Here is a 27810-nt window from a genome sequence, read left to right as displayed (position 1 = left end):
TGAACTTAGGATACTAGTTTTTAACTCAGATACCATGTTGTTTATCTAGTTTGAACGTACATTATGAGCATAGGCAACAATGCAAACATTTAGAGGTAGTGGTTGAATGTGCAATGCACACATAACACAACCCTTTCCCACATATATATGGACCAATGTTGACCCATGGTCTCCTCAACACCTGCCAAATGACATAACTCAATACCTTAAGGCAGCCATGGGTACCCTACTAGTGTGTAATGCACACATAACATTGATTGCAAATAGAAATTTGGATTAAAGTCTACACATGTTATCCTCAATGCCCACCCAAATTAGGGAGGATTATCATATAATCAATTGGTAATGTCATTATTCTTACACGGGAGATGTCTAAGGTTCAAATCTCCCCCCCATGCTCTTTAGACATTGAAATGATTACTACAACTAAGGCCATAATAATTTGGTGTTAGAAATATTATGGCCACATCCATGGGCCATCAATTTCTTCTATCTAGGACTTCCACCCAACCTTTAACACAAGCAAATAAGAGCATGCACTTTGGGATTGAGACTTGAACCCAAGTCATCGTTAAGGTAAGAACTCCAACTTATATGTAGACCACAACTCAACAAATATCCCCTTCCCATATTAAGTGGGTGCTTCTAAAGTCATTTCTCTTGCAAGTGAGAGGCACAAGGTTCAAATTTCTTGCCCCTTCCCATGTTTTCTCTTCACTAAAATGGTCATTGCAACTAAGCCACGATAAAAAAAATCATCGTATCCATGCATTGTCAATTTATTTTAGGACTTCCACCTACTGTTGAATATGTCGACATTATAAGAGCACAACTTTTCAAGCTGTGACTTAAACTTGGGGAATCATTATAATAAGTTTTCCAACTTGCTACCAAACCATAGCATGACAAACCTCTCCCCTCAATGTTAAAGTGAGTTTTTATAATGGAGTAATGTAGATTATTATTCTTACCTTATTAGATATCAAACCAAAGCGATGATTGGAAAAAATGATTGATTACTTGATATCTATCAAAGATTGAACTCTAGCCATTTATGGCATATGTTAAATAACACACAAAATGTAACAATTTATAGCCACAATTTCAGATGGAATTCAATCATGGATTATCATTACATTTGGATCATAGTTTTTCTCATGACCCTACCACGATTAGAAGTGTTTAAGGATATTTGATTGAATTTAAAACCTTAGAAAAATATGAATAATGTTAGATTAATCAAAATCTTAAAATTTATTTTTCCCAATAAAATTGGATTAAAATATATATATTTTGTCTATTGGATAAACAACATTGCGATTTATTTTTTAACTATTATTTTGATAGCCTATCTTTGTAGTTGAGCTTCAACATTCTACTGACTAATATTGACTTTAAAAAGTCATATATTCAAATATTAAAAAATAAAGCAAAACAGTACTAAACCAACATAGAAATTACCCATCATTTTAATAACAACATTAATTTTAACACATATTAACATGGTCAATATCCTTGTCATATATATATATATTTATTTCTTCTCGACAATTATCACCATTACCACATTTTCACTATAATTTAGTTTTTCATAATTAAATATATGAGTATACATAGACATAGAATGAGAAGAGATGTATATCAATATGCAATAAAGACTTGAACATAAGAAGTGATCATTTTTTTATATTAACATCTTGAACATAGGGAGTGGTCCTTTTTTTCTATTAGCATTTGGCTTTGGTGAAGAGGTAAAAAATCCCTCGTTGTTACCCTGTGTTTTATCGTTCCTTATTTTTACCTCTTTTAGTGATCATTAAGTTTTTTATTTATTAATTAATTTAGTGGGAGCTTTAACATTTAAAACTCCTTATATATTTCCCTCCACGCATATATTAATTTGGTGGAAAACTCCTTTTATATTTCCCTCCACGCATTTATTAATTTGGTGGGAATTTAAGACTTTTGTTGTTTTGCCTTTCAGGACAAGTAGCCATCAAGAATTTGTCTTGCACTACCCTAATGTAAAGCTTATCATCCCAAAGCTTGGTTTAATGGCGGGTTACGATATGACTAGCTTTCTGAAATAAGTCTGTAACCTTTGGCATTTTTATTTTTATTTTGACGGAGTAACGTTGTGAAGTGGAGCAGCATGGAAAACTAAGGGCATTGATGAGTGGAATGGGTCCAGTTATGGCATCGAAAAAACCTCATGTCACTCAATCTCCTCAGTCTCAAATACTGAATGCTGGAATGGTGCAGGGAGATTTTGTAGGCGACAACGAGAACTCGAATAGGCCATTTCCTACCTCCTCCCCTTCGTCCTCATCACTTCGAAGGTTTCAAGGAAAGGATGCGTTGTATTATGCCAATATAATGTGATCGACGATTAAATTTTCAAATGCACTTGGTCTCTATGGAATTATTCTAGAAACAAAGCCTACCAATATCGATGAAAATGTGTCCAAATGCAAGGTCTCATTCTGAAGGCATTTTAATGCTTTGCTGAAGTTATTGCGCTTGATCCCCAGAATTCTTGTGCTCTCATGCACTGTGGATTTTTGTACAAGGATGAAGGGAACTTGCTAGATGAAACAAAGGTTTGTTTTTCACATCTGACATTTTTTCTTTTAACAATATTTTGTATCATAGTAGTTGTTTTATAATGGAGTGGTTTCAACAAGAGGTGTAACTTCCTAAAAAATTTCGGGGTGAGGAGAGTCTATTTGATTTCCAAGGAAATCGCCATCTTGTTAGGAGTGCCAATAATCATGACATGTGAAGGAACGATAGTCAAGGATTATATGTCCTTTCTAAACCCCCCAAACCTCATTTGCGTTGTTCGCTAGGATTTTCAAGAGTGTCATACTGTCATCATGATTTGATGTGCTAGTAGTTTTTGTAGATGGTGAGGGCTTTAGTGGGATACACTAGATGTTGCAACCTTCAAGTGGATCCTCAGTGAAGTCGACCTTGTCCTCAAACTTTTTTGCATTCGAGGGGTGGGAAAAATAGGGTTGCAATGGAGAGTGAGCATGGAGATGGTTAGGCCACAGGAAGTAGGCCTATTGGCCTTGCAGAAATATGATTTTACCAGTTTTGTCATTGTACATAAGTGTTAACGATTTTTTTCATCTTTTATAGCATATATATAAGAGAAATCAGAAATATGACGAGTATTTGGTAACCATCTGCATATATTGACCAAATCAAAGTAGAAATGGAATTATTGTTTATCTCATTCTCTCTGAGACTTCTCACAATTTCTGCTAAGTGGAAATGTATTACATAATTTTTTCCATCTGAATGTTCTTCCACATATGCATTATTTCTCTCTTGCACATTGTAAACTCATGCATTAAATGAGTCTATGTTTTTAGTTCGCTTCTAACATGCATCAGAGTCAGGACTTGGATTTTGTTTTGAAAACTCTATTCTCCCTTAACTGGATACTCTACACCATCCTTAAGCTATTAAATTATTCCTTCTCCCCTCACAATACTTTGCTTCCTTCACTGACTCTATCTCCTTCACTTATAGCTACTTCAAATTGAAGCTTTCTACACATTTCACTTCACCTTATCAAGTTGCCTGGATTTTTTTCAACTCAACATTCTACTTCAATTTTATTCTGACCACAGAGAAGAAAAGAATCCACTTTGCATAGGATATTTTCTTTTCATATTGTTTTGATTTTCTTCTGCTGTCTATTTTTTGGGGGGTTTTAGCACTTTCCTTTGATTAGCAAAATAGTGGACTCCTGATCTATGCTTCACTTGGAGAAACATCTTCAACGCTTGGTGATTCTTCTGGAAAATCACTCTATTGTTCAAAACTAAAAAATGATTAACCATTTTACCTTCGTTAAATAAGAGTCTTGAATCTATTGAGATATGGTAGCTTAGGAGGTATTCTTCACTAGATTAGTTCCTTAGCTTGTGAAGAATATTAATCAGCCTTGTAAATGCTTACTTAAGTGGAGAACAACAATGGAGATGGTTAGGGCATAGGCACGAGGCCTATTGGCACTGTAGAAATCTGATTCTACCACATTTATTTGAGATCCACTCCAACCCTAGCCACAGAGCTATCACTTTTCTCATTGTACATAAGTGTTACTGATTTTTTCATTTTTTATAGCATATATATAAGACAAATCATAAATATGATGAGTATTGGGTAACTATCTACATATATTGACCAAATCAAAGTAGAAATGGAATTATTGTTTATCTCATGCTCTATGAGACTTCTCATGGTCTCTGAAAACTTTATCCTGCCTTAACTGGATACTCTACACCATCCTTAAGTTGTTAGATTCTACCTTCTTCCCTGAAAATACTTTGCTTCTTTCATCGACTATCTCCTTCACTTACAACTACTTTGAACTGAAGCTTTCTACACACTAGAGTTCACCTTCTCAAAGTATTTGGATTTTGTTCTGCTCAACACTCTACTTCAATTTTGTTTTGACCACAGCAGGAGATTTTTCTTTTCATATTGTTTTTATTTTCTTCTTCTGTCTATTTTTTGTGGGGTTTTAGCACTTTCCTTTGATTAGCAAAACAATGGACTCTTGATCTATGCTTAACTTGAAGAAACATCTCCAACGCTTGGTGATTGTTCTGGAAAATCACTCTATTGTTCAACACTGAAAAAGGATTGACCACTTTACCTTCGTAAAATAAGAGTCTTGAGTCTGTTGAGCTATGACAGCGCAGGAGATATTCTTCACTAGCTTGGTGTTTTAGCTTGTGAAGAATATTTATGCCATAAGGCGTTCCCTTTGAGAAAAACTCCCTTAACTGCCACTCTGTACCAGTCTACACCATCGGATGGAATTGGATTAATAGTTAATAGTTAAGAGAAAATTAATAATTATGGCACATAATGGGCATGTTCAAAAAGTAATCAAAACGGTTTTTGATGGATTAATGTAGAGGTTTTTTCATTGCAGATACAATAGACACCTCTGCGCTCTTTGATGACAGCATGTACGCACATTAGAAGTGGGCGGGGTTTACTCTGAGTACCTAAATTTGGCCTTTTGGTTTCCTTTCTCTTTCTATGTTACCTGAATTGTCTCCAAGAACTCCATTTGGGCTCTTGTGAAATTCTAATTGTGCTTCCTAGAAGTCTGGAAAAGCCTATATCATTGCAATAACTCTCCATCTGTTTACAGTCGGTGTATATTTACACAGGTCGGATTGCAATTTCATTCAAATGGCATGGGTCAGTGGTGCATGCAAAATGCCTAATATTTTCCTCACAATTGGCCTTCAAGAATTCGTATGGATTTTATTTTTTTATTGTTGTGCAGATCGTTCATTAGCACAGGTTTTTCTCAAGACATTCAAACTTTGAAAAGCCTGATTTTTTTTTTTTAATTTAGATAACATGTTCTTAGCTTAGGACAGTCACTTCAAAATTTCATATAAGCTCATTTGTTAGTCTATTTTATAGCCATTAGAAATCTCATGAAACATTATCAAAATTATAGTGACTAAACAAAGAACATAAGAGATAGATGCAAAAGACAAGCCAAGACAAGAGTACACAAGGATATGGCTCAAGCCAGGGAAAAACCACAAGATGGGGAAAACCCTATGTCAATTCTTCCTATTATTAATATCGAATGTTCAACAGAGAGAGAGAGTACAATAATCCAAAGTCAAAATGACTTTGACCATTTGAAGATTCAATATCTTAAACAAGTGTAGGGCTCAAATTGTAATACCAATATTCAGTCAATTGTAATCTGGTTAGGGTTGCTTACTGTCCACTCTAATTTCATTCATTTGATCCAAAGACCCTCTTTTCTACTGCGACTTCCACTGACATGCATGAAGAAGACCATTGCCGACCCTTAGGGTTGATCTGGGCCCATGATAGTAGTCTCGGTCCCCTTGACTGTGATGATGTAGACCTGCAGCTTCCCTAGAGGGGTAGATCTGAAGAGCAGTCTCAAAACGTCCACAAACTAACCTAGGAGAAGTACATGAATACAACCGGCCTTTCTTCTCTATAATTGGATCTTGCAAGGACAAATTTAACCTACACAAAAATTCCATAAATTCCCGCAAAGTCTGCGGTTGCCCTTCTGGAAATTCTCAGCCCTACCTGAGAAGAGAGACCCTAAACAACAAGCACTGTGTTCTCCTTCAAGAACTCAGCTACCTCAGAAGCCTTTTGATGTCTCTAAGATATGTATAATGAGAATGGAGGACACCTATATATATAACAATTTATACTTATGGAGGTGAAGCCGACCTTAACATTTTGGAGGCAAATTTGAATTTCAAATTTCATTTTTCCCGCCTTAATAAGGTCATGACTTGTAGAATTTCTTTTAAGTAAATACATATTTTTCCCTATCCAAATTTGGTGATCTTAAGGTCGATTTTGGACCTCTTGAAAAGAGGAATTTAATTCCACAATAATCTTCTTCAAAAGAGTAGACCAAAGTGGAATTTCACCCTAGTTTCCAATTTTAACACTCCCTCTCAACTAGGGAGAATTCCACCTGTCAAACCATCAACCACTGTCACTGATCATAAAACCATCCTGACACCATGAACCATCTCTGAATCCCGTCTCTGCTCTGCTTTTCTCTGCTTAACACTGATGTAATAATGAAAAAGAATTGATTGAGAGTGACTCACAAGACTTTACCACTCTCTATTGACAAAAGTCAATCCAGAGGTAAATCCTTAATCAGACTTGATCCTGGATCAAGTTGAACAACACCATGCATCCTAGTCATAGGGAGTATGACAGTACCCGATGCATCCATTGGTAGTGCTATGGTCCCTAACCACTTTTCCAACTCATTGGCCAGATGAGAGGTACTTCCCATGTGTCCTAGACTACATGGGTAGGATGATACTGCATCAATAGCAGGGAAAGAATGTATCGCATCCTGCTCACAACCATACATAGGGAAAGGGCGAACCACATCCTACAATACAATCACACGTAGGGAAATGATGAACCACATCCTACAATCACAATCACACGTAGGGAAAGGATGAACCACATCCTACAATCACACATCACAACAATCAATCATGGGGAAAGGATGAACCACATCCCATTGAATTGTCAACAAATGCCTATATGCATCTCTCATTGGGGTATCCACAGGAGAAGGTGAGCCCCTCATCCTCCTCATATGCGATACGAGAAGGTCAACCACTCATCCTATGCATATGTCATCAACAATAGCGGAAGGTGAACCACTCACCCTACATACATGTGTCTGCAATCGTAGGGGAAGGTGAACCACTCACCGTACACACATGTCAGCCACCATGGGGTATCACAAGGGAAGGTGAACCACTCACACTATACACAACGCATCAGTGAACCACTCACACTCTGGTCTCTCATAGCTCAAAAAGTACCCCAAGCCCCTAGGAGCTCCCAGAGCTCAATATTCAATCTTAACCAATGATCCTTTTATATATAGGATAGAGCCATGCTACTTTCTGAAAATCATGACCATATCTGCGTGATGATTTTGCTGACCAAATCATTAATAGCTCCATCCAACATCATATATTCATACACGACTTATCTTACTCCCTCTTATATTAACAAATGAGAGGGTTATAATTCCCTCTAAAAACACAATCATTGAGCCACTTGTAACCTGCCCTTTTTCTGCTATAGACCCTTGTTCATGAGCCACAGTCATCAAGGCATCATTAGAGTCATCTTTGCCAAGAAAATTCATCAAGTTATTCTGTCAGAGCTCCCTCTGGAGTCTTACTTCAGTTGGTTCTTCATTAGTCTGTTCTGTGTCTGTTCCTCGGCTTGTTGCAACTATATCAACAAAACTTGCCCTATCACTCTTTCACACATGCTATAACCATTCAACAGTAAATCAATGGATTTAGCAGAATTATACATGAACTTCCAATTATGTAAAGACATCAAGAGATTTTCTATGAATTCTGCTCTGATGCTTTTGAACTGACTACTACAAATCTGAGTGAGCCAACATGTTTTAAACAATCCTGATTCATAGCCCTTATTGTCACTGATCTGAATATCTTCGTACTCTAGATGGACTACATAATGCTTGGGTCATTTATTGTATTCAAATTCACTGTTGTAATTCTGTCACCATAAACTTCTCTGCATCTAGATGGTAGCACATCAATGATACAACCCTGGCTTCACCAAAATACTAACTTGACAATATATATAAGCTCTATCAGACATAATAATGACAGCTCAATAGCAATAGTGTATTTATGCAAGGAACCCAACCACTGGTCATTAATGTTGAGGCACACAGATCTTCAATCAAACCTTCTTTCTTCGGAGTGATTGACCAACCACTTTTTCACTTACGTATAGTGCAACAATTCAGATATAATAAAGATTAGACAATTTTGTTAGCAGCGAGGGGTTCAGTGCTCCTTTCAAGGAGGGATCAAGCTCTAGAAATCATTGTTTCTCTTGTACATCATCACAATGATTTTCTCTAGGTTAGTTAATTAAGAATCTTGGACGGACTTCTATATGAGTGTCTGAAGGAACTACATAAGATACTACCATTCCTCCTACGTGCTGCAATGCATAGTGTATCTCAGGTATACATACACAAGTTTCAGTTCTTTATTGTCCATAGCGTACTTTCCTTTAAAGTCATATTTCTGATTCCAGATTTCACATTCGAGTCTCTTAGTGTGCTAAAAGAGTTATGTAATCTTCAGAATCTAGCTTATAATGCTTAGACTACAACAAGCTTCCAATGATGATATATATAATCAAGATTCAAAACTAATTCAGAGTAGTAGCAATATATACTCTCCAGATAAATTCTTACTGCTATAAGTAACACAAAATCTCAGGGATGACTTCAGAAACATACCTAGACTGTTGTAATTTGAGGCCGAAATATTACTGCACAGTGTTAGAATTACTTCTTCAATTTGGAGTACGCAAACCTTATGTCAGTCCACAGATCTTATCACACTAATGTTTTCTAACTTTTAGATTTCAGGAAGCTTCAAAATGTTGCAAGTTGAGCCTTGATCTTCAAGATTGTTAATCTTCTGAGAAGAATACAAATCTTATGATTTAACAATTCTTCCTCCACTACCAACAAACTCAAGAACATGCCAATCATGTTTTTCACTCATCAAATCAACAACTACAGACACAACATCAGCCATACATCCCTGTAGCAATTCTTATGACAAAACAACATAAACACTTACATTCTCTGCTTCACATGGAATTAGTAATAATGGTAAGACACCCTTTCTTAACCATATGGCATCAACCATTCAATACAAGAACTATACATCACCCAAACATAGACCTTGTGTTTACAACATACACAAATCATGTTGTCTCCGCTCTTTTGGAAGCAATTAACAGCTACAACAATGACCAAAGCCCAACTTTACATGTACAGTGAGGTCCAGGATTGCTTCTGCCTTTATTTGCTGTTGTCTGTTGCCTCTGCCTGTATCTGCTTGCTCTTGGTCTTATTCAAATACATTTGCAAACCCTAAGGACATTAACTTTGCTTCTCTCTTCTTTAACATAGTGGTCCTTGTTGATTCATGACACATATCAGAAAAATTTATTGCATAGGGATACTTAGTTGGTTTATCACAAATGGACTGTAATTGTTGATTCACTGTCAACTTCAACTTTGCACAGACATGCCAAAAGAAGGACGATTGTTCACACAATCACAATCTCAATCTTGCTTCCAAGGTGACCCATAAATTCATCATTAGATCAATGCCAGGAAATCTTAAAGTTACAGGTTCATGACCTTTATCAGTCCTTCAAATACAATCATTAATATCAGATAGCATACCTCTAGAACATGTAGTTTTGCAGAACAAATTTTACACAGGTAGCCTCAAGAAAGGATGCAGATAGTTGCCAAATTGTAGAGCTTAATCATCAAGAAATAAGAGGCAGAAACTGCAGCTTGCGCAGAAGTTCTTCATGGCTTCACTTCAGAAAAGACTTTGGGCCTGAATTAGTTTGCAAAATATGCTTAAAAAAATATGAACAAATTCCATGAAAATGTCGAGCAAAGAACAATTAGTGTACCGAGACTGCCACAAATGTTTGACTTAGAATAAGCTTGAACTATGCACACAAAATTCACTCAGATCTTTGGTTAGACAGTGCCAAGTTTTGTCACAGAAACTGTCTCAGATTTGTAAGTCAAAAGAAGAGCTTGGATCTATGGTATTTTTTTGCAACAACTTTCCAATATACCATGCTTTTTACAAGAGCTCAACAAAGGACTTATCCTCAGAATTATGCCAGGAATTTAACCTCAAAATCATGCCAAGAAGTCTCACAGATCTGCCTTCCAAATGTCCTTAAGAACATTCAAAATGATACCATTTTTTGTGCCCTGTTTGGTGGGAGTCTGGTTAGGGCATCACAATTTAGCCTCCAATTCTTAGATTGGCCTTAAGAAATAAGCTTCAAAAGCTTGCTTCAGCCACAGATCAGTCAACCACCTTTACCCAAATTTTTGTTTGATTGTTGGAGCTCGATGTGCATATATCTGTGCCTTCAGTCACTGAGATAGGCCGCAGAGCATAGATAACTAGCGTATCAATCTCATACGTGCTCAGAAAAAAAAGGAGTCTGAAATGCTATCGAAAATCCAAACCCAATCATAAATGTGTGAATGCCCAGAATTGTCTCAAAACTCTGCCTATGAATCCACTCTACAAGGCTGTAGAAGGTGCACTTAGGTCAGCATTTTGTTGTCTCATAGCCTGAAGAAATACTCTCAGAAAACCTCTTCCATTCAAGGTTTGCAAATTAGATCCTTATTAGTTATTTGAAAAATTATTTTCTTCTTTGATTTATGATAAAATTCTTGATAAACCTACTGCATTTGTCTTGTTTCAAAGGAGTTGCATCTTTGGTAGTCATTAATGTATTTCCATGCATCTATTATAACCTTAAAAAAATTAAATCTAATTAGAAGAGATTTTTTGGCTCACAATGTGCATGATTATTACTGCGGGGGTATATAAATGTTGGTGTTGCAGTGAAAAAACCAAAAACAAAAGATGATTTTGAGCCAAAGCTGAAGCTTTCAAAAGAGAGTATATAGACAAAAAATTGTGGCGACACAGGGATTGATGGAGAAGAGGAGGTTGCTTTCATTCTTGGTCAGATTAAGGATTATGAGGAAAACCTTTCAGGTGGGAAGAATCAAATTTAGGTAGAAGGTGAAAACCAGACAATGTTGCTTAATGTGGAATATGTGAAGAGAAACAAACTTCCAGAGAACTGCTCTTGGTCAACAGAATCAGATAAAATGGATTATGAAGAATGTGGTATTTCTCTTATGAAAATAGACAGATCCCCAGTGGTTGTACCCAATACAACAGGGAATTTAACTGTGGAGGCTGTAAGAAGCTCTGTTGTGAAAAATGAGGTGGAAATTGAATCTGTTGTTGCCCACAAAGATGATAAGCTAGGAACAAGAGACATTTCTGGCTGAGACTGAAAATGAAGTTTTTTTAGGAAAGGATCATGGAGTAAAAATTGAAGTGGATCCATTACTCAAAGTTCATTATGCTTTGGACCAGATAAAAAATTCTTATGGTGAAGATGAGTTTAGTGATATTGACAGAGCAAACGTTTTGCATAATCTTCGTAAGCATGATTTGCAATTGGACTGACAAATTGATAAACAAGAATCCATGTGAAATGCATCATCACAGGCCAATGATGGAAATTCTATTTCAGAAAGTTGGAAAAGGATAATTATTATTGGTGCAGGGCCTTCTGAGCTAGCAGTTGCTAGGCATTTACAGTGGCTAAATTGTCATGTAATTGTTTTGGAAGCATGAGATAGGGTAGGTGGAAGAGTTTATATAGATTTTTCAGCACTCTGAGTGCCGATGGATCTAGGTGTTAGCATTATTACTAGTATCGAGGTAGATGTGACAACAGAAAGAAAACTAGATCCATCTGCATTGCTTTGTACACAACTTGGCCTAGAGTTGACAGTGCTAAATAGTTACTTCCCTCTATATGATTATGTGACTGGTCAAAAGTTCCAGCCACCTTAGATGAGGCACTTGAAGCAGAGTATAACGTACCACTTGATGATATGGTGATTCTTATTGCTCAAAATGGAGATGTAGCAATGCACATTTCTCTGGATGACGGGTTAGAACATTCTCTAAAAAAAGTGATGCATCGCTCGATCAAGTTCAACTGGTTCAGTGTTGGCAAGCAGTAAAGGTCTTCTTAACAATTCTGACTGTCAAAGCACAATTTAGGATTCCTCAGCGGGAGACTTAGAGGCATTGAGTGCAACAGTTGATTCTCGCATAAAGGCAGTTTCTGAAAGTAACGTTTTAATAGTTGCAGGTATGGAAAATGGAATTAACATGGAATCTCAACCTAATAAACTAAATTTATCTGACAATTCCAACATGGAATAGCAGAGCCTCAATCCACTTGAGAGATGAGTTATGGATTGGAATTTTGCTAATTTGTAGTATGGCTGTGCAGCGAAAATTAGTTGGGTTTCACTCCCTTACTGGAATCATGATGATACTTACGGAGGTTTTGGAGGAGCTCATTGTATGATTAAAGGAGGTTATAGCACTATTATGGAGGCATTAACTGAAGGTCTTAATATTCAGCTAGGTCATGTTGTAACAGAGATTTCATACTCTACAAAAGGACCCAAAGTCAAAAGGTGGAATAGAGAGAGAGGTCAAAGTTTGCACTGAGAATAATTAGGAGTTGTTGGTGATGTAGTTCTAATAACTGTACCCCTTAGCTGCTTGAAAGCAAATACAAAAGAGTTTTCACTAGATTTTCCAGATTGGAAATTAGCCTCCATTAAACAACTTGGATTTGTTGTCTTGAACAAGGTAGTTATGGGATTCCTGTTGGATGAGAGTGTGGATTATTTTGGGGCAACTGCAAAGAGAACAGAGTTATGGGGATGATGTTTTATGTTTTGGAATCTGAAGAAAAGAGTTGGTGCACTAGTTCTGATTGCTATTGTTGTTGGAAAGGTTGCAATAGATGGCCAGGATTTAGAAACCTCCGATCATGTTAAACATGCAGTCATGATCCTCTGAAAGTTGTTTGGAGAAACTACTATACCAAAACCCATTGAATTTGTTTCTACACAGTGAGGTGGTGGACGATTCAATAGGTGTTCTTATTCTTATGTTGTCTTTGGTGCTTCTGGAGAGGACTACGATGTTTTGGGTAGGCCTGTAGAAAATTGTTTATTCTTTGCTGGGGAGGAAACCTGTAAAGAGCATCTTGATACTGTTAGTGGTGCACTGATGAGTGGTATTTGAGAATCTGTCTGAAGCATTGACATTCTAGAAAACATGGAGGATTCCATGACAGAGGCTGAGGCTATGGTTGTTGTACAATGGCAGTCTGATAGTAAAAGAAGTGAATTGAGGGACATGGTTATAAGGATTGATGTAGGAGATCTTTCCAGTGTTCTTTGAAAATGATCTCTTAATGGGGAACAAAATCCTTTTAGAAAATATCCTTTACTTCAAGACATGTTTGGAAACGCAAAGACAACAACTGGGTGTCTATGTTTAGCAAAGTAGATGTTGTAGCTAACTGTTGCTACTATGAAGGCTTTTGCTGGAACAAAAGAAAGGCTTGGCTTTCACAACATATGGATCCTGGTATGCTAAATGCATTTTCTTAAAAAAATTGGAAGTTCATCTAATGGATTTGAAATCAATTATCAAGGACTACCTTGTCATTTCATTTTGCAAGGATATTGTAATACTATGAATTTATTTCAAATTTCATCAGTGGCATTCCATTATGTATAGATAAATAAATTGTGTGTCTCTTTAGAATTTGTTATGCATCTATTTTCCTCTAATCAACCCAGAGGGAAGTGTTGGATGGATATTTTCATGTGGCTTTAAATTTCTCTCATTCCCTCTCCAGAATTTTCCAATTTTCTAATTGAGTTGATAGCTTATATTAAACTGGCATGGTTTGGGAATTTAGGAACTTTTGATTTATTATCTCTATATTCTTCAAGTTTAAAAGTGTAATGAAGCCTCATGCACCTTATTATTATAATTTTGTTTTCAATTAGTACTCTTTTACTCTATATTTGAGTACTTCTACATCCTAAACAATTCAAACTTTAATACAATTGTAATTGTATTTAGTTCTTGATTTGAAAATGACATTAAAGGTGTTGTTGAAAAATATTAGAAAGAAACATGGGTGAAGAACGCAACTTTATGTTATAGTGGACTAAGGGAATATCTATTTTTTCCTTTTGCATGGGGCAAACAAGATTCCATGGGCAAAGATGGGACACAACTCTTGTGCCACTATGTATGGTTGCTACTGATTGCTTCAGCTGATATGATTGCAGTACAACAATCTGGTAAAGACACTGAAACTTCACCACATCTTGTCATTATTTTTTACTTTTTTTCCTTATGCTATTGTTTTAATGATATAGTTGATCCTATATCCCTTTAATGTTTTAAAGGAATAGATAAATTTCTTCACGTTCCAACAATGCTTTTTTGATAAATAAAAAAGGGAATTTGCTGCTTGATTTTACAGTTAAGAGGAAATTTTGTATTTGATTCATTATATATTTGCAAAAGTTTCTAGTCCAGTTCAAAAAACAAGATACTCAGAGTTATATGGTATGTTTAGTTAGTAATAAGTCCTCTTTTGTAGTTCACCATGTAAGATTTCAATCAAAAGTGTCCAGAGTTCACTTCTATTAGGGAGCCACGAAGAATCCATGATTGGGAAAGCATAGTCACGTAGTAGAAATGCATCAGGTGAGAAAGAATCACACTCTGGAAAATTATGTGACAAGGGAATAAATATTGCCCAAGGGGATAACATTCAGAGGTTGATACTTGATACAAAGACTTCCTAACCCATCCTGAAGCCCTACTAGAAGTGTAAATTGTGGATTGAATGTAGATAAAGCAATTCCTAGGAACCATGGGCTTTCTCCTGGAAAGAAAGAAAAACAGGATGTGCACTATGGGAAGATAAAAGAACTGAATGTTCTTTTTGATGGTAATTCCTCTCCAAAGGTTAATACAGAGGATTTCTAGAGAAATAAAACCAAATCCATAAGTTCTATACCTATTTAGGAGTGAAGTGTAGCATTAATGGTGAAAATAGTGAAAAAATGTTGGAAATGTGCAATACAGCTCAAATTCTGTCTTCAGACCTTGGTGAAAGGGAAAAGCGAAAGGAAGACTTGGTAGAGGGGACTGTTGAGATAGAAAGAAGAAAATATTGTGAACCTAGTGAGAACTCAGAAGGTACCAGTGAAGGATTCTCTATCCATCAACGCCGTATGAATTTACTGGCAAGCATAGTTGTGACTGAAATATCAAAAGATGAGAATGCAAATGTCGTAGGCAATTCTGTAACAACTTTCATGAGAACATGAGAGAATTTAGGCCAGGATGGTTTATCAGGTTATGGATCCAAACTCAATTCACCTCGGAGTGATGATGTAGTAGGTCAAAATGTGTTGAATATGAAGAAAGAAAAGAATGATCACTATTCCATGGATCATCGAGATGCTTCTAGAACTAACTTGGATACATTTCAAAATTTGGAATTTACTGGTAAAAAGGAGGATGCTTTGAATTCCTCTATGAGGGATTTGGAAACTGTAAATGTTGCTATGGTAGGGGATGGTATAAAGGGCCTTATTGAAGACAGAATACAAGAGCACTCATGTTCAAACAAGGGTGGGGAACAACCAAGGGATGAGTTCTATTATGATGTTGAATAACTGTACATCAAAGGAAAAGATGGATTGGATTCAACTGTGAAAAACAATCTGAACTAGAGAGAAGAGACAGACAAGAGGTACTTGGTGGAGACCAAATACAGGATGCAATTAATTTACAAGAAGAAAAGGTACATTTCAAGGGCATTAGTGTACAAGGAGATAACCAAGGAATTAGTGAACACTGCTTGGAAAAGGAAAAATAGGTTGGAAATGAAAACCAACAAAATCCAAGTGAAGGATATGTTCCATGCATAGGGGCCTCTGATTCTGATGTTAGGGAGCCAAATAATTATCATGCAGGCCTTTCTAAAAACGATTTTGTGCAAATTACACATCAAGTGGCAAACACGGTTGGAAAAAGAAGAGGGCCATGACAAGCAGCTTGGATATAATAAGTTGCCTGATAAAGATGTAGAGGATATAAGTTTGTCTTATCAACAAAATAAAAGTAATGACGGGCTTGATGCCAAGGAATACGATTCTACCTATGGAATTGAACATGAAGACCAAGGAAAGGGTGAACACAAAGGTAATTAACATCTTCTTGTTTCCAGGAGCATCACATATAAGTCAGGAAACTCAAGAAACTCTAATTGAAAAAAGAGAGTGCATGGAACCAGAGCAGACTGTGGCATCTAGAGAAGTAGCAAATAAAGGAATCCGTGTGACTACTTGTTACAGGGAAAAGTGTCTATTTAGAACTACTCTATCCCACTAAGGTGTGACAGCTACCTTAGAAACAAACAGAGAAAAACTACTTTTGTATTTCCTTTATGAATTATAGATAGAGAGGAATAGAAAGAACCAACCTATGTCTTGCGCTAATCCTTTGATCCAATCCCTCTCTTCTTTGATGGTCTCCAGCTACCTGCTCCCTTGCATGCCCAGCTTCACAAAGTACCTGTAAGATCATAGAAGCAGAGCACTATACAAAGACATGGATCTATATTCATAAACAACTTAGGATCATATTTAAGTTAACCATAGAAATGTAACTAGCATCAATGATACAAAAGCATGGAGGAGAACTCAAATAGTTTTTATTGATAAACAAGAAAAGATCCAGGAGGAGTTACAACCAGTGGTTCCGACCCAGCATCAACCTCCCAGCAAAGAAGCCCCTCTTCACCTCAAACAAAGCATAAATCACCCAACAATCTGATGTTTTGTCTCTAGAAACCAACAACAATTCCTTACAATATGCAAAATTCCAGCCTCTGGATCTCTGGGATGAGGGATCCATATATAGATATGTGTAAGGAGGATGAGTCAGCTTGTGATTTGATTAGTGTCTTCTCTCTGTCAGTTCTTGCTTCCACTTGGAGACTGAGGGCCTCTTACTCATCCTTGGTCGAATTCAGTGAGGCAAGTGTCACAGGAGAAGATTTTGGAAGCTTCCATTGCCTCTCCACCTCGCGGAATAACACTGTCATTTGTCATTTCTCACCCATCGCACCCTACAGAAGGGAGTTTTGAAATGCAACGCACCCTCACAGTGCATTTGGGTGAGATGCAACGCACCTAGCCAGTGGAGCAGCTGCAATGATCCTGTTTTGACCAATTTTGAGCAGTTTCTGGTGGAGAACTTCTGGGAGAAGCTGTAATCTGTTGACCTTGTTCCTTTAGGGGTTAGAACAACACTTTTAGGGACTTAGGAGCCCTTGGTTTATGGACATTTCATGCTTGGAGTTGTAGGGCACAAAAATGTCTATAACACTACTAGTTATGACAAGAAAAAAGTTACTACAAAGAAGGGATCTTGTATTGTTATTGATATTTGTGACATTGAAAGGAAAGTTCAAATCAAACATAATGAGCTTTCAAAGGTATCTTCTAATATTGGTTATGAAGGTCCACAAAGCATTATAGTTGTATCTTCAACATTTGTAGAACATCAAGAATTTTGTTTGAAAACAATAGTACATAGTGCATGGTGAGATGAATTGCATTCTTTTGACAAAATTATGGCAACAACCATCCCTCTAGCAAAGTATGATGAAAGCAATGATTCATTATAAATACTTGCTTTTGAATTAAATGAATCTATTGAACTGGATGAAGCAGGTCATTATGACGCAACACTATCCACATTAGCATCTCATTTATCAATTGTGCCTTACACAAGTGCTTCTGTTCCCCTTACTGTATCGTGCACTATCTTAGCAACACCAATTGTAGTGGTTGCTAGGTCAAAGGGACCTTTCATTCCTTCAATAAATCCAGTGAAAATCATAGGAGAACTAGGCTAGAAAGGATCTGGAGCAACAAGTGCTTTTCGACCAGTAGATACTAGAAAAATAATTGATCTTCAACATCCTATCTCCAAAATACCAATTTCATATTCTGATGCATTTAATTCAATTGGAAAAGGAAATAGAGATTCATTATATATTGATCTTAATGTGGCTTATGAGAAAAAATATGAAGATGGGGTAATAACAACACATTTATCTTCTCAAATATGTGAACCATCAATAAGATTTGGATGCAGAGATATGAGCAGAAAATATTTATATCTTCAATCGTTGAACCTTTTGCTCATACCAGGCCTTGTAGTCCTTTGAATTCATATTTAGAATTGAATCACATTGATGATAGTGGGGAGAATGAACTGATCAAAATTCCTCTTGGTATCAGTGCTGAACATTTTGGATTGACTTTGAAGGCTGACACCAGTGTATCGTCCCTTGGAGCTTCATGTGTTTTGAGAGATTTTGACTTGAATGATGGGCCCACTTTTGATGATGGTGGAGTTGAATTTTTGCCTCAGAATTTCAGCTCATCTTCCCAGCCTATAGCTGACCTGAGAATGAAGGTCGAGCTATTCAATTCATCATCTTATTTTTCTACTAGAGATGCCTTTCAGTCATTTACAATACCTTTGCATTTTAATGACATGATAGATCATCAAGTTATCACTACATTTGCATCTGCATCTCAGTCTAATTGGAGTTCATTACCTAGTCCTAATTTTTTTAGTGGTGATATACATATAAAGGGCATATATCATTCTCTTCAGATCCTATTATTTCCTTTTCAAATGCCACTAGTAAATCATACCCATTTACTGGATTTCATTTTGGGTCAAGTTTTCATATTAACTCAGCTTCTTTTTTCATGTGACTCAACTTCCTATCCAGAATCATTACGACCAGGATATTTTCCATGCACTGCTCAGCCTCATCCATCCTCTCTATGTCTATTCACAGACCAGTAGAAAAATGGATAAACCTTGAGCCAGTTGTGTCAGAAAGTATTCCAGAAAAGGATTTCATTGAAGTTAAATGCTTTCAAGTTCCAACCGAAGGAATGTAGATATTTTTCACTGAGGTGGTGTAGCCAAGTGTTCAAATATAGGGCATGCAATTCAATGTAAGCAAGCTCCATAGGATTGGACCCCAAATCCTATCGTGTAAAAATCCCATGCATACATGTATTGCAGTGCGGGCACTCTAAATTTCATAGGCCTATGGTTTTCTGCATTTACACAAAACCAAAAATCTCTGTAAGATTATGACTTTCCAGTGGCAAACCTGGAATTTACCCATCATTAATGCCCACATCACACTGTTTTTTTGCCATGGAAGGGCTTACTGACATATTTTTTATTGGAATCCAGTGAGAATTTCAAGGATTGAAACAACTTGATCCGTATACTCTACAGATTTATTATTTGTGAATCCATCTGTAAAATCCAAATGAAAAATTTCGATTCATGTTTTACTGCATGAATCATTGGAAAAAGATCTGAAATCCAAGTACCTTGGCATGGTTCAATCCCAAATTTTTAATCCTCTAAAAAGGACACATAGGCACAATCCTACAACTAAATTATAGTAGACACCCATAAAAATTGTCTCCTTAAATTTAGTTTCAGACATCATCTCTAACATCTTTTAGATGACAATTGTGATGATAATATCAGATGTCAAATATCTAATATCACATGTTTTTGGAGACTGGAACTCTGCAGTTGGGGAAAGGGTTTCTGGATACTTGAATCTATATCGTTGGAAAAGGGATTGTTCACGGATACTTGAATATATACTGTCGGAAAATGGATTACAGATACTTGAATCTATACAGTTGGAAAAGAGATTTTTCACCAAACAACTAGAGCTAGATCTACACAACTAGCTATTTATTTTCTTTAAAAACCATCTATATATTTAGATAAATGAATATTATTTTCTTCCGGAAGCTGGAAACTACCATCTCTTTAAAAAACATCTATGTATTATGTATTCATGTAGATGGATGTTGTTTTCTTTCAAAAGCTAGAAGCTACCATCTCCATTGGATTGAGTGCGTTGAACCTACAAGTTTTTGTGTGTAACGTGGGTGGATGGATAACATTATTACTACAACAACTCCATGGTTGGGGTTTAAAGTGTTTTAGATTTGAGGGTGTCATGCTCATAGATTGAAAAAGAAACAACAAAATCGACATGTGGATCCTCTTTCTATGGTAATGATATTCGTGTGGCCCCGGTAATAAGAATAATATAGTGAGCCATTGTTTGAATATGCCATGGATAAAACTCTGACTCAGGGATGACAAGTGAAGGAAGTAGTTAACCTCGGGTTGAGGATTGGTTGGTAATAAATATTTAATTATGACAAGTCCTGATAATTTTCCTTAGATATGAATTGAACCAATAATGGCACATTCATTGTACTCTATTATTCTCTCTCTCTAGCTAGTATAGGGAAACGAATTCTTTGAACGATTCAATGTTAGGTTTTATTAGTGTAGGAGGAAATGGTCCTTTTCCCAAAATTTGGTAGAGATTTCTAAGAATTATAATTTGAAGTTGTTTATTTTGTGGAGTTATAGTGTTGCAGTAGTTTTTTCTAGTGCCACATAGATCATTGTTCTGACAGGTTGATTTAGGTTTAAGCACATATATAGGGAATTGTTCAAATCTCTAGGTTTTGAACAACGACATGTATTTTAAGCATAGGAACAAACTGCATTTCTTCAGGAAAAGGCACAGACTGTATTGCTTCAGGAACAAATTTTCAGCTTCCATTGGTGTTTAGGGACACAAATTACAGTCGATTTCGCAGCAAAAACAAGAGAGAATGTATTGGGAGCATTGACAAGAATGTATGGCAGGTGAAGGTATCAAATTTTTATTTTATTTTAATTTACTTTTATATAACCCAAAAAAGTCATGTTAAAAGAATGAATTCCTATAAAACACTATGATATCAGTTGCAGGCTTTGAAATTTGAGGAAATTTTAACTTCAACAAAACAAATTGGTAAGCATTGTGACAGAGCATAAGTCCTTAGATGATCTGACCTATCTTTCATATTTTCTTAAAATATATACTTACTCTTAAATTGTTAAGGCTTGTATTACTGTGGTTTTTGGGAAGATTCATTTTTTAGATAGATCATTTTAACTAGTTGTACCTTTCACCTCCTTTGGATTGCATTGATTTCAACAAAAAACCATGATGCTTGAATTCTGGATATTGAACTGTGTAAATTTTGTAAAATGTCTGATATTTCGAGAGGACATTACATCCATCATCATGGAAAACAAGTCTTCAATTTGCATGTCATTTGCAACAGTGATGTCTCCTTTGTAAATTAGTTGTATTCTGTTTTCTTAGAAGAGTCACTTATATCTTTGAATATATATTAAACTATGGTTAGGGTGTAATGATAGAAAAAATGGTACTATAAATGACAAGAATAATCAAAGTGAACTGTTCTTATGATTGCAGGGAGATATTTGCAACAAAGAGGATATAAGTAAGGTTTTTTCATTGGCCAAGTAAGTAGTATATTTGGTTATGCATGTTACATTCTGCATTCTAAATACTAAATCAAATTTTATATGTTTATTGTTGTTATTTTGATGTTTTTATTGGGTATAAAATGTTATGAATCATTCCTTTACATATTCCATTTGTATGCCTTTTTTTTGACATCTATAGCTATATTTTGTTTCAAGATTGCTTAGGTCATAATTTGTGTTTTGTCATCTACAATTTAGTATGTTGATTAGCACCATATATAAATTAGAGATAGTTGCAGACTGTCAAATATTATCTAGCTTTAGACTACTTATTCCGATGGTTGAGTTGTTGGTGACTGGTTCTCTGTTCTTGAATTTGTGTACTATCCTTCCATTTGTTGCACCAGAACCCTTACGAGTAGTAAATTATTTAATCTAATTAGAATCTTTGCTTTGTCATGGTGTAGATTTGATGTCGTGATACATTTTGCTGGATTGAAGGATGTTGGTGAAAGTGTAGCAATTCCATTACATTATTATAAGAACAATCTAGTTGGCACCTCAAACCTATATGAGATTATGGCCAAACATGGTTGCAGAAAGGTAATTCTAAACCTTGCCACTGTTAATGATATTTATAATTGTGTATATTATAGAATTGTGCCAATGTAGAGGCATTATAGTAGAGTTATCAAATGATATTAGCATAGTGCTCCTTAAGTTTAGTTTGCATATACCTACCAATTTCTGCAATGTAAATCTTTCCAAAAGAACATGTTATAGTGTGGATGCCTTTCTTCATTTTAGGATTGATTAGGCCTTTTACATAGTTTAACTTTCCTGGTATGGTATTTGGGGGAAGATGGTGAATTTTGCGCTACCCCTTTTCATAGTTTTTGTGATTTTATGTCAGTGCCTAATGTAAGGCAATGTTATTTTTGATATTGCATTCTCTTCTTCCTGCCTTCTTTGGAGATCATCTTTGCCTTTAGGAGAGTGTTGTTATATTGTCTCTCACTATAGCCATCTATTTTGAATACCTTTTCCAAGTGTTGTAGTTCTTGCTCTATGATCATCTTCAAAGAGCCTAGTGGCTCATTACTAGAGTGTTGATTGCAACTTGTTTTTGCACTGGATAATGAGGAGAATCTACGTGCAAGTATCTAGTGGTATGGGTTTTATTCTGGTAAACTTGATGGGATAAGCCAATAAGGATCCATCTTAATTATTTTTTATGAGAACGTCAATGAAGGGAATGCTCCTATTATTTTCCACCTCCATCATGAATCTGATGCTTTCATTTTGGTTGTTGAGATGATTGAGAAATTCATTCATGATTTTCATTCCATGAGAGCATTCGATATTCATACATCTATGAATTGGTCCCTTTGATCTGGTTTTAGTGGGAGGGATTCTAATACCTTCTTTTCAATGTACTTGATGTACATATTAGTGGACATTGATGACAATGGTGATCCCATGGCTATTTCTTCATTCTATTCATATCTGATTCCTTGAAGGATGAAGTATGTGGATTTGAAATATCCTTGATTTTCTTGATTTCTTTTTTAACTTCATTTTTTAGTAGATACTTTCTTATATTGTAAGAATTGGATCAAATTTAGAAACAATTCTGAAATAACTAATAAACTTGTGCAACCACAAAATGTAGTGGCTCATAAATTTGTTATCCTGGTGGTTATTCGTGGCGCCAGCTCAAGCTAATTCACGAGTTCAAATGATAGTAGAGTTATCAAGGAATTATTTGAGATATTTTAGTTAATCAAATCATCATTTTGATATTCTATCTGATTTATTACAAGTACATAAATCAGTTCCCAAATATTTTTCAAAGAGGGCATTATAAAACCAATTTGACTTGAGCAAAATTTTCAAAAATTTACATTGTTTCACCTAGATCTAAATAAGTCATCCATTTGGTTAAAATGGCATAATTTTTTGTGATACTTGATTCACTATGATTAAATATATGAAATATGTAATGGTATGGATTTTCAAAATACTTGTGTTTCATAGCATACAAGCACAAAAATTCCTAATTTTAAGCAAATTTGTCATCTGTTTTGATTGTGTGAAAGTTTCGTGTTTAATTTGATATAGAATCTCAGAATATATTTTGTTATTTTTTCTAATTAAGATGTGTATCATCTTGATGCTTCCAATTCCTCCCTAGTGGCATAATAAATGGGTCAATAGAGAAAAAAATGAAAATTATAAGGAAGGATAACATCTCTCTTCAGTGTTGCTCTGAGATCAATATATAAAATGTTTTCATTGAAGCTGATGCAAGTGAGTAAGATAGTTGGGGATTATTGTGATCCATTTTGGTATGCATACAAGGATATGCGTATCGGTGTTGTTTGCTGCTCATTTATGGATGATTTTGATCCATTTTAGTATGTCCATTGCATACAAGGATATGGGTATCAATGTTGCTCAGTTATGACACTACTAGATGTTAATTTCATAAATTATTTTTAGTAATTTAACTTGAAGCATAATCATGTTTTACTCAAATATGTTTATCAAATGGTTTTTTCATCATCAGCTACAGTTTATGGACAACCCAAGGTGATTCCTTGTGTAGAATACTTCCAACTTTCTACAATGAATCCCTATGGATGCACTAAGATATGTTGTTCAACTTGATGTGTGCACCAATAGTTATATCTCCATATTGTATTTTTTTAGTTGTTGAGTGCGACTGCTATTTTAATAACTATTAATATTTTCTAAGTAGATTCTTACATTTTTCTTGCTTAAAATAATTTCGTTATTAGTGGTTAGATGGACCATGTAGCTACAGAAATTAACGAATTTTCCATCTGTTTCTTCAACTCTTCCTTGAAGATATAGCCCATGATATTTATAAGTTAGATCTAGAGTGGAGAATGATTTTACTAAGCTACTTCAACCCAGTTGGAGCTCACCCAAGTAGCCAGATTGGTGAATATCCGAAGGGAATTCCAAATAACCTCATGGCTTTCATCCAACAAGTGGTTATGGTAGGCAACCAATGTTGAACATTTATGGTAATGATTTCCCAACAAAGGATGGCACAATGGTAGGATAGAATACTATATTCAATATTTGATGCTATTATAAATTTTTATAGAGATGCCAATTTGTTTTTTAGATAACATAGAAATTTGTGGTTTTGAATCTACACACATGAAATTACTAGCAGAATAAGAGCTTTCCAAAAATGTCATATTAGTATGCAGCAGAGTCAGTCTCTTAGGATAATTTATGAGACTATTATATATTAGAACATATTGATTATGCAATACTTGCTACTTATTGAACATTGATACTTGGACAACTTTAAGAGACCATTTTATAGGTCATAGATCTTTGAACCTATTTCTTTTGAAGCTTGCATATGTTTTTGACTATTGTCAACTCTTTAATATGCTACTTTAACTCCTCACTCATTTATTTGTTTATGCATTTTAGATTGTCTATTTGCAACTATTTATTTTTGTTCTACTGTACTTGCAATGCTATTAGGTTCGAGACTAATTCATGTGGTAGACTTGGTTGATGGTCATCTGCGCTCCAAAGCTATTTAATGCAAGCGACATAGGTAAATTTCCCTTGAGTTTCATGATTGATATTTTTTCCATAAATTTAGATCATATAATAAGGAGATCTCAAAATTGTTTTAAGTGAATGTATCTTTTCTATGCCGAAAAAAAAGGCTTGTACAACTTTTGTGTATTGATTCCTTCATTTTTTTAATATGGTCCTTAAATTTAGTTGTCTAATATAAAGAATTCATTGATATTTTGACATTTCAATATGTTAAGGGTCTTAGATTAAGAAGACATTATGCCTATATTTCACATTTTTAGTAAATCTATGCCTTTTTTTGCTACAAGTACATATTAGTATTGTCAATGATCCGTTAATATATGGGAAAATTTAAATAGCCATTTTCGTTATTGGATGCAAAATTTTCAGATGTTTTTTTAATGGTGACGTTTTATTTTCTTTGTTTATGCAGGTCATCTGGCAACATAGTGGCTACTATCACCCAATTGAATAAAACTAGTTTGAGTTTCCCGAGCTTCATGATTGATATTTTTGCCATAAATTTAGATCACATGATAAGGAGATCTCAAAACTATTTTAAGTGACAATGTATCTTTTCTATGCCGGAAAAAAGGCTTGTATAACTTTTTTGTATTGATTCCTTCATTTTTTTTAATATAGTCCTTAAATTTAGTTGTCTGATATCATTGATATTTTGACATTTAAATATGTTAAGGGTATTAGCTTAAGAAGACATTTTTCCTATATTTCACATTTTCAATAAATATATGCCCTTTTCTGCTACAAGTACATATTAGTATTGTCAATGATCAGTTAATATATGGGAAAATTTAAATAATTATTTTTGTTATTGGATGCAGATTTTTCAGGGGTTCTTTTCTATGGTGACACTTTATTTGCTTTGTTTATGTAGGTCATCTGGCGACATAGTGGCTACTATCACCCAATTGAATAAAACGTGTTTGAGTTTCTTCCGTTTATGTGGAAAAGTAGCGTTGGCGTAGTTGATGTTGAGGTATATGTCTTCTAAATCTTTTATAGTCTACTTTAGTTTATATTCCAACATTCATATTCTTTCATATCTTATACTCTTCATTGTATATTCTTTCATTTTCAGAAGAGGAACTAAGTATTGATGGTAAGAAGTAGGAGTTGAAGAAAGAGCAGACCAATAACATTGAAGCGGCAAATGCAGAAAGAGAGAGAGATAAGAGAACCTGAACCTTGTGTCGTCAGTCCAATTCCATCTCCAAAATCATTACACTTGTTTCATGTCATTGATGTGGGATACATCAAGGCCCTCTTACGATGAGTCGCTTCTTGTCGACATCAGCACATTATCCAAGAAGTTGACTTAGAAACACCCTTCCAGTACCTTGAGGCTTGCATACATCAATGGCAGGTTTCTTGCTTCCAGCGATAGGTTGACATCAATGGCCTTCGACCGAAAGACTTTGTATGGTGTTCGACATCAAAACATCCATTCACATTATGCAGAATGTACTGCAGTACCTTGAGGATCATTATCACTATCAGTGGTTTCTCTTGCATCTGTTAACGACTTACATCATTGGCTGGTAATCAGACGGTGTCTTCCCATGTTCGACTTCAGATCACATATTTGCATGGTTAGACTCGTACTTGAGTGAACGATTGAATGAGATAGAAGACCTCGGATCTAGTTTCATCCATCTAGGTTGTGATTTTAGGATATGTAGCAAATAATCCATATAAAGGTTTTACATTGATGGTCATTCCGATCATGGGTCTATATCAGTAGACAACTATCTACGTACTTGTAATGAAAGTTTATATGCTAAGCATGGGTATGCCTTCCCTCAGCAATTCATGAGAAAAAACCAAAATATCATGATATTATGTAGTGTAATCGATGCAAGTCACCAACCACTTCGGAACCTCCTCATCACATTGTAAAGCATTTCACTCGACATTATTATTTTCGACTTCATGCTTTAGGGGTCAACTATTATAGATCCATTTGGGCACATCACTCCCATCATTCAGATCAATACCATTAGGGCTCATCAAACCCTAATTCAATTGCTACATGCCCTCGACAAGTCACCTCTTTGAATGCCTCCTTCCCTGAGATTTCTTTGACTTGAAGCCCTACAGAATTGTCTCCTTGAGGGACTAGCGCAGCCTTGGAAGGGGGTAAGTGTGCTTCAGTGTAGGTAGGCCCATGTCAGGGTTCTCTGTAGATCACCTAGGCCCACTTTGACCTATGCTGGGCGAGATTGAGCGAAATTCACATAGGGTTCTGGGAATATTCTTACCTTCTGGAGCCATCTAGAAGATTCCTACACTTATCATCTCCTATGAGCTCGAAATTGGATAGGGAATGAGTTAAGTAACCTCATATCCTCTCATCCCTTCTTTCATGGAAACTAACTCTAAGTTTGGAAGGCCATTCAATACCCTCATTCATGACAAAACATCCTCCATTTGCCTATAAATTGAGCACTCATCTAAGTGATCAGGGGCTAGACTTTGAGAATTTGTAAGGAGATACTGTTGGAGTGAGAATTGAGATTGTAAGTGAGTACTGTTATGCTGCCAGAGTGTTATGCTATTGATGTGATGTTGGTTGGAACCCAAGCTGGAAGAGTGACAATGGATCGGACTTCATGGTTGTAATTCTTCCTTCTATCTA

General features: G+C 35.6%; 1 protein-coding gene and 1 pseudogene across 1 annotated transcript; both read left to right on the top strand.

Moving 5' to 3' along the window:
- The first annotated feature begins 1988 nt into the window (after positions 1–1988).
- Positions 1989–26037, top strand: LOC149206339 (UDP-glucose 4-epimerase-like). The gene is made up of 7 exons (XM_089395410.1): positions 1989–2600; positions 14324–14416; positions 20794–20933; positions 21547–21596; positions 22028–22163; positions 25092–25167; positions 25588–26037. The coding sequence occupies exons 2-6, from the start codon at positions 14329–14331 to the stop codon at positions 25101–25103; spliced, it is 426 nt and encodes a 141-aa protein (XP_089251536.1). The 5' UTR covers positions 1989–2600; positions 14324–14328; the 3' UTR covers positions 25104–25167; positions 25588–26037.
- Positions 11018–14310, top strand: LOC149206340 (lysine-specific histone demethylase 1 homolog 3 pseudogene; annotated as a pseudogene).
- Positions 26038–27810: the final 1773 nt, after the last annotated feature.

Source organism: Pinus tabuliformis, chromosome 1_2 (assembly GCF_031772625.1).
Source record: "Pinus tabuliformis cultivar Carrire ecotype Pingquan chromosome 1_2, CPIR1, whole genome shotgun sequence".
Classification (NCBI taxonomy): Eukaryota; Viridiplantae; Streptophyta; class Pinopsida; order Pinales; family Pinaceae; genus Pinus; species Pinus tabuliformis.
The sequence above is the reverse complement of the archived record's forward strand: the minus strand, read 5'-3'. Positions and strand labels throughout refer to the sequence as shown.